The sequence below is a fragment of the Glandiceps talaboti genome, chromosome 9 (assembly GCF_964340395.1).
Source record: "Glandiceps talaboti chromosome 9, keGlaTala1.1, whole genome shotgun sequence".
Lineage (NCBI taxonomy): Eukaryota > Metazoa > Hemichordata > Enteropneusta > Spengelidae > Glandiceps > Glandiceps talaboti.
Window position 1 is genome coordinate 23,245,647 of NC_135557.1, and position 11,941 is coordinate 23,257,587.

General features: G+C 33.4%; 1 protein-coding gene across 1 annotated transcript; it reads left to right on the forward strand.

Annotated features, from left to right (window-relative positions):
* The first annotated feature begins 373 nt into the window (after positions 1 to 373).
* On the forward strand, positions 374 to 9,482 carry LOC144439992 (kin of IRRE-like protein 3). Its single transcript, XM_078129221.1, has 8 exons — positions 374 to 401; positions 998 to 1,300; positions 2,083 to 2,379; positions 2,766 to 3,044; positions 4,051 to 4,329; positions 5,304 to 5,621; positions 7,990 to 8,096; positions 9,288 to 9,482. Exons 1-8 carry the CDS (start codon positions 374 to 376, stop codon positions 9,480 to 9,482), a joined length of 1,806 nt encoding a protein of 601 aa, XP_077985347.1.
* Positions 9,483 to 11,941: the final 2,459 nt, after the last annotated feature.

The window sequence follows — 11,941 nt, forward strand, 5'->3', positions numbered from 1 at the left end:
TAAATCACCATATAGATTATTAGTCTGTTTCACAACAAATACCCTTATTATATTTCCTATACAATTACCCATTCATTGGGATACGACAAACGAGTGATGTCGATAAGACGTAATCTGTCGGTATGCAAGAAAGAATGTGTTTTGTACTTCATGTTGTGTTCTCAATCCACTATGTCATGCTATTGGCAAGGGGTACAGTGTATATATTTTAGTCGCAACGTTCAAGGTTTTCATTAGAACTTAGCCATCAGCTGTGTCCGGTCCAAAACTTGCATAACGCTATATTCTATATACTGCGAGGTGCAAGGTTATGATGAAGATGTGCTCTAGCGAAGCAAATAACCTGTCTGTCTTCAGAGTACATGTTTTGATTATGCTTGCAGTTGTATTCTTCTTAGAGGGTAAGTTCTTATCACAAAAATTGTTATATTGAACAATTTATGAATGCTGCAATATTGTCGATTCGGCCGTAAATGTCGATAAAACATGGCATTACAAAGAATTCTTGCAAAACTTACAAAGCTTACATATAAAAGTGCACGTGACGGTAGTGTCAAAGGGGACAATTGGCGAAAATGTTAGTTTGAGAAAAAGGTCACGATCATATTTCGGCTCTATTCCCTTTTAATCCTAAATGTTATCAAATTATCTGTCTTCAATTCTCCCTGGATAATTTTGGTCAAATCAAAGAACGGAGGGGAAAACTATCAGAAAATGTCCTAAATTTGTCGACAAATGTGCCATTTTCAGAAAATGGCAAAAACATACAGTTTATTTGCATTAGGCCCTTTTGACATTTAACCAATTTAATCCACGGTTTTTTCTTCTTATTTTTTTTTCTCAGAATATTGAAGTGTTGGCTATTTCAGGTCGAAGTTACACACGAACAGTAAAATGCACAAATCACAAAGCCTTGCTCGTTAGCTAGGAGCATTGAGATTATGCTGTTCTCGTTGAACTTTTCTAAACCGTTTCTCTTGACATGTTTCATTTCTAGGACAAGTGAAAGCTTCCTTTGTTGTGAATCCAAAAGATACCCTTGTTATCCAGGGTGATAGTACGCATCTAGACTGTACATTTACATCTAAACCACCTCTGTATGGATGGTATATGGATGTAGCCACTGCGTTGACTTCACGTGAAGCACTCACTGGAAACGGTCCTGGTGATTATGAGTTAGTCAGTTACAACAATGTCTATAATCTACGTATCCACAATATAACTAAAGATGACGCTGGGTTATACGACTGTGTCGATCTTACCACTAGAGATGAAGTCGAGGCAAACCTGTATGTAGTGAGTAAGTATATGAAGAAAGACTAATCTAAATTGAATATAATGTTGTATAGACTTCACTGTAGTATATCCAGTTATGTAGGTATTTCAGTCCCATCGATGACGGAACCCTCTTATTGTTATCATTCCCAATGTACAATGTTGGGGGCTCAGGCTAGACTAACTATAAGCTATTTCTTGACTCCCCGTTTCCTCTTCTCTCTTGTGTTTTGTAACCAAGTTTTTGTAATCAGTTATATTTAGTCAAACTTGATAGACGTACATCGCATAAGTACGTATATTAACGGCGGAGATTGTGAATGGTATTAAATTTCAGAAAGTAGAGTCGACCGCCTTTATTTTATAATCTATATTGCATGTCGACTTTCCTGTGTGTATTTATGAAATATTGTTTTTAAAGTTTCACTCACTGTAAGTGAAATTATTTTTAATCACACAATCAACTATATATTCACTGCATTTTAAAAATACAATACTGAGATATTGTACATGTTATTGTATTCATACGTTCTACAGTAACATGTTGGCATTGTGATCGCATTGGAAAGCTGATTTGTGGGTGTGGACCTAAAGATGTGTACAGCTGCACATATGAATTTACCCACAGGTTATTCAATACTATCCAGGGTGTACGTACGGTACGAGAAAGTTATTATATCTTTAGAAGAAAACTGTTTACGAAAAACATTTCAGTTGCACCTATTGTAGTCTAATACCTTCGCAAGTTGTATGTGGAAATAATTTCTTTCATTTTCAATTCTGTTGTTGTGTGCGCACGGCAAACAGCTGATAAACCAGAATGCTGGATAAGTCCTGGCATAACAGTGATAGAAGGAGAGAAGGTCAACCTAACGTGCGACATAGCATTAGACGACAATGCACCTGGTGATCTTGTTTGGTATGAACGCATGGATAAATGGATAGAAAGACATCGTCATCCTGCTCCTAATAGTACTTGGTCAACGGAATTTAGTCGAGATGATAATGGTGCAATATTGAATTGTCGATTAGAACATGAAACTCTACCAGCATGGAAATGGTCACAGGTTACTTGTGAAAACGATATCCTTTTGGATGTTCAATGTAAGTACATGATAATTGTAATTCTCGTTTTTGGATTGTGTGTAATATTCTACAGCTACAATACGTTTTTTTTTCAGATTCATATTTACATTTACATCATTTTACCTTCCGTAATGTTGTACATATTTTGTTTTATATGATAGGCGAATAGTACTATTTTTACGAAACCAGTGCGATTTGTCTATGTTATTTGCAAATTGTTAGCTAGGTAATCCCCATGTTGCAATTGTAGTAGTATGTCGCGTGATGGTCATTGCTGTTTGGTAATATTTTTTTTACGTTGGTTCACGCACCTCTACAGCGACCACATTTACACCATTCTACGCGCAGATTATGGTTTTACTTTGTAGTATGACAGAATAACATTGGCATTATGTCCTTTGCAGTTTCACCAATGGTGTATATTTCTCAGTTCCCGGGATCAGCTGTTATGGAAGGTGATGATTACGTTGCATCGTGTGGTATTCTAGAACCTGGACGTCCTGATGGTCCATATATAATTTCGTGGTTTCATGAAAACATAGACATACAACACGATGAGGATTTACTTACGATATCGACCATTAATAGAACTGAAGGAGGTGAATACACGTGTGTACTGGCCAACACTTTCTATAACGGTGTACAGGGTAACGGCAATGCCACTGTCTCAGTCGATGTTCAATGTAAGTCATTGATGAGTGTATCTGTTCTATATACTATTCTATTTCATGACAGAATTTTCAATAAGCTATTGTGACTGTTACTATAACCTTGACCATGTTGTTTTTGTCAAGCGATTTGGATTAACGTTAATCGACCGTCTAAACTCAAGTCCCATGGTGATGGCTACATTTACTAATGATTGACGAATGGCCAGATAATATAAAAGACTCAGTGTATATATTGTTGTTATTCCTATCATCACATGTTAACGTCATTGAAGTCTAACATATTTGTGAGATTTGTAATCCTGCAAACCATCATAACGTGAATATCATGGAATTTAAGAAAATATATATAATTGTACGATGAGTTTATATCGATATATTTCACGCGAAAGTTAAAAGTTATACTCAGGTAAAAAAATATCGACATCGAGACAGAGTTGCATTTTTCACCAGTGGGTGGAATGAAGATACACAGTGTCCGGTCTCACGCTAGAGCTTTTCTGGAAATAGATGATGTAGTATTCATAACTTCCTCATCTTTGATCGACAAGTTGTACAACGTAGATTTGTTCCTAGAATAAGCGGCATACATTTTGCTATTGAATATCAATTATCGAAAGAGGTGTCTTTCAATCGAAAATTACCAAGTAGATCAAATAATTTTAAGAGTATGTCTATATGCATGCCACATCGCTCATTTTGATAGCCGAATCTACCCTGGTTGCAATTGCAAGGTATATATTTATATATTATGTTACCACGATACATTCTCTCTGGTAACAATGTGTAGTTATAGATTATAACATGTTGTACATATAACAACTACATATTATTTTCGAATTGAATATATACTTCCTATACTATTATTATGATTAATACTATTACACATTTTCTTATTTTGTATTTTATGTTTAATATCAATTTGTACTCTTTTATTTGTATTTGTATGTTTTTTTTTGAGTTAGGACATAATCATTGACAAAATACATCGACTGACAAAATGTTTTTTTTTTTTTCATAGACTTGTCCCTAGTCAATATTAGCCTCTCGTCAGACATCATCATAGAAGGAGATCCGATAACAATTGACTGTTTGGCGTATGATGGCAACCCTGACCCGTACATGATGAGTTTGTATTTCAAAGAGCTTGTAATCTATGAAGTTGAGGGTACCGAACTTACCTTTGAGATAGAGCATGGCGTGCCATCATCAGACAGTGGTATTTACCAGTGCAGAGCAACTACACTGTTCTACGATGAAGCAAGACATTCATCTAATGATATTGCAATTATCATCCAGTGTGAGTAATGTATTACAACAAAACTAGATAGAATGTAGAGTTTCAATAGGGTGGCATAAAATCTTTATTACGTCTTGTTAAACGTTTTGCGTTGCGAATTAATTTCACAAGCAATATACAGACACTGACAACGCGCACGAACATGAAATTATACATTGTACCTCACTGTAAACACAAGTAAACTGTTTGTTGTCTGAACCGTCCTTGTTTCATCCGACAGTAAGATAACATGTACCATTCAATATGCTTGCACTCTATCAGTGTCTGTATATAATTTGATATAATTTGAAACAAATAAACAAAGGGCAATCGTGTCGTGTATACATAATTGGAACCCTATAATCTCTATAGTTTGGTAGTATATTTTTAGTGTACGGTGAAAAGTCAGACTTTGGTAAGTAATGCAATACTGTGCTTCAAACTGAAAATCGGATGGAAATGACAGTTCCTTGATACATAAAAAAGGGGGGTAGGTAAACAAACAAACAAACAAACAAACACTTTTCTTGTTTATCCTTTACGGACTGAAACTAATGTGATTGGAATCTGATAGCAATACGGCTTGTTTACCGCTAGTCTGTTTTCATCGTTTATTTTTTTCGATATTTTTTTTCTTAATTGTGCAAGAACAACAATATGCGAAGAAAATAGAGCATGGCAAATAAAGACATTTTATATTCATACATCAGATTGTAACAATATTGTGACTGAATTAGATTCGTTTGTCTTTAGAAATGTACAAGTTAATGTATAATACATGGTGTACCAACAATTATCCTTTGTCAACAAGACATTAATTTAGTACATAGTGCATTTGTAATCTCATTGTTTGCAAACCAAAACCAATTTTGACATTAAATAAATCAAAAATCATTAAATGAAACTTAGTTGTCATTACTTCTTTGTCAAAAATTGACGGTTCATTGAATTTTCATCTTTATTTAAAAAAAATATTGTATCATTTATTTTTTCAGATTCACCCGACATTTACGAAACAGATGATGTACACGCCAAAATTAATGAAACTGTTAGTCTCGTATGCACCGCCGAGGCTGTACCACCACCTTCAATAGTATGGTATGATAGCAGCACAGGCAAAGTTATACCAGAAGGTATTAGCAGAGAAAACAATGGCAAATCTATGAGAAACGTAACAACACGTGACCCTGATGGCAAACTAGTGACAAGTACTCTTACTGTGTACCGTGTCAGTAGGTCTGACTTTGGAGAGTACATATGTGAAGCGTTCAATTGGATTGGAAGTGATACTTCAGTAATAGTTATCAGGGAAGGTAAATTGTAATAACGTTGTTATTGTTATATAAATTATATATATATTTATCACTGCATAGACGTTGGATGGGACAATCAATGTTCACTGCAAAGCATGTAGATGGCTTTTACTGATGTAACCTAGATACTGACTATAGTGGAACCATTTTGAACCACGAGTCACACAGTCATTTATTGCATACAACGTAGGTACTGGATACAGTATTAAACGTATAAACGTACCTCTTTAGACAACTGGGGTAATTTTTCGGTTCTAAGGCATTTGATATGTGTACGTACGAAAAGTAATGTACACAATATATATATATTATAAAGTCTTTTATTTCTACTTCGATTTTTGGATAATCGCCCTCATTTATAAAATACTTTATTTTTGGAGAAATATTGTCTTATTGAGAAAATGAGTGTACATCATTATTGTCATTTCGCAGTTTCTACCTCAACGATAAACTGTTTGTTCAATCAAAGACTTACCTATTCTCAAATCAAATTAATGTAACAAATGAAGGGTTAACAAAGAAATAGTTTAGGTTGTGGTCAAAATGATATCTACATTAAACCACTAGTACTCCGATATGGCCCTCGATTACTATGTTAACTCTGTGGGAAAGTAAAAAATTGTTGATTTCTAGTCCTTTTGAAATAATAAAAGAAACTTTGGGGTTCAACATTTTAATGTGGCAAAGTTTGACATCGTTTAAGGACTTCTTTAATTTGATTTCCAGGCACATCGTACTGTAACACTACTTATCTGCCATGTTGCTTATTTCTACTATTTTTTTTAATTATCAATTATAAAGGTTCTTCGATACATATCTGGGCAATCATCTTACTTATCCTCTCAGTTGGTGGTTTAATTGCAGTTGGAGCAGTTCTCACACGGTATTATTATCGTAAATACAAGATGAAAGAAATAAAAGGTGATCTATATCGTAAATCGACACAGTGGCCTAGACTCTCTCACCAGTTTTCGGAAGCATCACCATTAGCTGTTTTGTTTGTAGCAATATCTATCAAATAATTGTACTATCCCAGTGACACGTCAACACATGATTAGCCCTACCTAGTCGACGAAGGCCCACAGTCCAATTATGCAGTATTTATCAGTACATACAAAACAACCCTTTTTAGCGATGGGCTACTCCGAGGACTGTGAGAGAGTCTAACGATACCCTTCCCTGTTTGCTTGGTCGTTATTACATTCATACCACATTGTTCCCATACAACCTTCATTGATTGACTTAGATCATGTGACGGCACAGTATGTACTAGTAATCCATAATAACATTTATATACATAGAAAGAAATGTGCTAGGCGTGTTTTATTTTTCCTTGGCAATAGTCGTGACATCCACAGGAGCCTTTAAGGTGATATTCTTTGATTCTGAAAAGAATATGTGCCTTAGAATGTAATGTGTTCAAACACGCTCGTGATCTGTCCTTGTTCAGTCACTATTAAACGTGACATTATCCCACGTGCTGTTATGTAGAACTATTTCCCTAGGCTTTCAGTCTGAAATACCTGCTGCGTAACAGCATACCATCAGGAGGGGATAATCGAAATATACTAGTGTAATCATAGACAGACAATAATATGATATATTTAAAAACATCCTATAAAGTTGGGGACTCAACGTAGCGATACTTTGTTATATAATAACATTATACTAATATTATGTGGTCCTTCTCGATTTCAGGTGAAAACGTAAAAGGGTAAGACACATTTTAAAACCAATCCTACATTTCATTTGATTTCCAAAATATGTACAATAAGATAAATTTATCCCGTTACACTTTCAACCATGTCATTCTTATACATCGAATATTATTTTTTTTAAATCTTAGCAGTAAATATATATATATATATATATATATATATATATATATATATATATATATATATATATATATATATATATATATATATATATATATATATATGCACATCATTAACTTTTCCAATGATTCAGTTAAGAATACACATTTTTGAGGAAGATAAAAACGAATGTTTGTAATTAATTATAACTTTCAATATGTTTTATCCGAGTGTCTAATTTCATTCCATGTTATGGTAGACTTGGTGAAAGTGGTACATACAGGCATGATCCTGAAGGGATTACAAATATGGACATGCTGAACGCATATATAGGTAAAGTTTTGTTCAACTTCAAACTGTCAATATTTGATTAATTTGGAATTGTTCAGTTTTCTGATCCATCATCTTTGATACTAACAAAACTATTTCAATATATAATATATAAATATTATTCAACACCAATAACATTATTAACAACGACTCTTATCCGACGATTTGATATATTTCTCATACTCATATTATTATCTGCCACCTTTCCCAACATTTCTTAGAAACTGGTCATATGTTCATACCAAGAGCCCAAGCCAGGAAGGCAGCTGTTGCGCCTGAAACCGTACATGTCTCTGATGTGTATGCTAAACCTGACAAGAAAAAACAGGTAAATATTTGTTATGGTGGTATATGGTATTATCATAGATTACTGAATTAGAGGCAAGGGATGTCGATTGCTTGACATGATAATTTATTTTTCAATATCTATCTAGCGAGAGAGAGAAAGAGAGAGAGAGAGTGAGACAGACAGACAGAGACAGAGGGAGACAGACATGCGTACAAAAATACATATAAACAGACACAGCCAGAGCGACAGAGGAAGAGACAAAGACAGCGACATACATACACACATACACACATACATACATACATACATACATACATACATACATACATACATACATACACACACACACATACATACATACATACATACATACATACATACATACATACATACATACACACACACATACACACATACACACATACATACATACATACATACACACACATACATACATACATACATACATACATACATACATACATACATACACACACACATACATACATACATACATACATACATACATACATACATACATACATACATATACATACATACATACATACATACATACATACATACATACATACATACAGAGAGAGAAACAAACATATCTAGACAGACAACAGATCTAGATGTACAGACGAAGACAAGGGGAGTTTTATTATTAATCTTTATTTATTAATCTCGATAACTCCATAGGTTTTTAAACCTCTTTTCGTGGAGGTCGAGATACATCAAAATACAAAATAACAACACAATAAAATACACGGCAATACAGTGCACTACAAATATTCAATACCAAACAAACACTTAAAATGGACATTGGTGACAATCAATAGAGGAATAAAATTTCAATAGACTGTTTAAAATACATTTACAGATACAATAAGTACAATTGACTTAAAATGATTCATCCATATACTTTGTAAATAAGAAATTATAGCAATCCCTCTTAAAAACATCAACTGCATCTATTTTACGCAAATGTACAGTGCCGAAAATATTTAGCTGATATATCTTATTTAATTTTGAAATCTTCATCCGAATTTACAATACAAAACATTTAGTTTTTTTAAAAATATTTATGAATAAGATTTTATATTTGAATATTACAATATTATATTACTGGAAATTCAAACAATATAAGTTATTAGATCATTTTTTTGCAAATAAAGAAATGTGTACTTTTTCAAATACCGGCCAATATTTTTTTATTCGAAAAAGGTGGAGCAGATTCCCGAAATAGAAGACGTCACGGACGCTAACGGACGAAATGCACAGACTCGAGGATACGACATGAAACCTGTTGAGGAAGCAGATAGTAACAATGCGTCTTCTGTTCAAGAACAATTAGAAATCAATGTATTACAAATGGATGGAAAGTCGATGCCTCAATATACACGTTCTGTATTTATTTAAAGGTAATATATAATTTTAGACTTTTTGGATTTAAAAAAAAATAATTTAATTTTTTTTAAAGATTCTTTTTTTTTTGTAATGCTGTCATCTTTAAATTTGTTGTCGCCTTGTTATTATCATTAGGATGTGATCGTGATAACGGAGACATGTGAGACATTGTTTATCGTATGATCTACTCTGTCTATATTTTTTGTTATTTTATGTTACTTTATACTCCTCACAAAAAACACCCTGTATTTCCTTTATTTGTCATTAGTTGAAGAGTGGGCAAGGTTAGGTAATAATGTATGCCTAACAACATTATTCAGTGAGGATCAAACTGAATAAAAGAAGAGATCACCACCACTCAGACAAAGAGTGTCAGCTATTTGTGGGGTATACGTAGTAGGAAGAGAGTATGTGTGGATTGATGTTTTGAGAACAACCCAGCTGTCTGAAAATTCATATATCATCCCAATAGTACTTGATCATAAATGGTGGTCCTACAGGAATGTCCCTATCAAGCAATTGGAAAACGACATAAATAATTATAACTAGCTGGTCTACTTTAAACATAGTTCATAGTTTGCATTTGCATCATTTGTATTTATCCTCGGTATACAGATAGATTTCCATGACTTGGAGATGCTTACAAGTCAAGGTCATGTTAAATTCTAGATCAATATAATAGTTAGATGATTTATTCTCATCAGTAAATAAAGTTGACGCCACTAATCATACATTTTCCTGCTCTGGTCTACGTTGACAATTGTTTCTCTTTCGACCTTGAACTTAACAGTTTTGCAATGCCATGTACACAAATATCCAATGTTACCGATTATTCTTGTAATATGCATTGCATTCATTTATTGTCGAGAACTTTGTGTTTTGTACTTTGATACATAAATATGGACAAGACAGTTGCCATAGATATAATTACTGTAGCATTACATATAACTCAGGTATACTCACATATAGTCACTTAGATATTTACTCAAGCTTTCAAATTGACCTATATATGTCGTCAATGAATACTAGACTACTCGATTACAAGTGTTATATTTACTTCTCTGATTCTACTATAATTACATATTTACTCTACATTTATCTTATCACATTTAAAGTAGTTACTGCATTTATTACATTAGAAATGATGTTGTAAAATAAAAATATATTTTCAATCAATTTCATTAAAAAGTATACGAATGTTTCAATTAAAGCTTGTGTCATGTGTGACACAATTATCTATCAGTAAGGGTTGATGGATAGCATGTATCTCAGACAACGTCAGACCACTTTGCTGTGGTGGTCTGAGCATGGTACAGTGTTAGCATACGTGCCTAGTTATACAGGAACGAGGAAAACAGATAAAATAAATAATGTAAGTCTAGATTAGATATTTGGCATTGAAGTACGGCCAGATACAGCGTTGTGTGTATGGGTGGCAGTATTACGTACTCATGGTACTCAGTCAACAATTATTTAGGACTGTACACAAATCACACCAACAGCGTTGTACATTAATGGAGAGAGAGATGGAGAGTAGAACAACGAATATAGATCAACATACATACATTACCATACATAATGTTATTGTATTTAACATTTCATTTATTAGTCAGGCTCATGGACTAGATAAGTCTCTAGTGGGCTATATCAATGGTCCTCACCAGAAAAATACTATCATTTATTAGTCAGTATGTATACATACATACATACATACATACATACATACATACATACGGTTACAAATAATGGTGTTTACATAGAACATGTGACATGCTAACGTTGAGACGGTGATAAATGTGATTGGGTGAGTACATGTTAACACACACACGCATAGAGACACAAAGATTTTGGAGTAGTGTTTCAGTTTTAATTGATACAAGCAGAAACGAGGAAACTGGATAACCAAAATATTTATTTCTAATAACAAAATACTAAGTAATGTTAAGTTAGTTGCTATAATAGCAGGTAACATGGTGTATTTATTCCCAGTTATATGACGATAAATGTCAATATAACATTTAAATTGAGTCTGGTATTTGATCAGTTATCAACCCCCCCCCCCCTTTTTTTTTTCCTTTTACAATCTTAAAAAGTAGGAAATTCTAGGTATGCTGACCAATATTACATCGAGATCACTTCTAACTTTAAAAACTTTGCGATTACAAATTCATGATTTAGAAATAAAAAATACGAATAATACACGTATTAAAAAATAGACCCAGTTAATGTACACATAGTGAAAAGAAATATAATAATCACTATTTATTACATGAATTGTGCATGCATGGGAGTTTGGTTTCTCCGCTGATACGAGTTTTTAAATTCAATTAATGTGGAAATTTACTAAAGATTGTGTGACTCCTGGCATATCCTGGATATAAATCAACATATTTCGCATTCTCAAAATAATGTGTATAATGAACGATCGGCCTGAGTAAGTATTCCTTTCATTTATTGTAATATCAATTTGC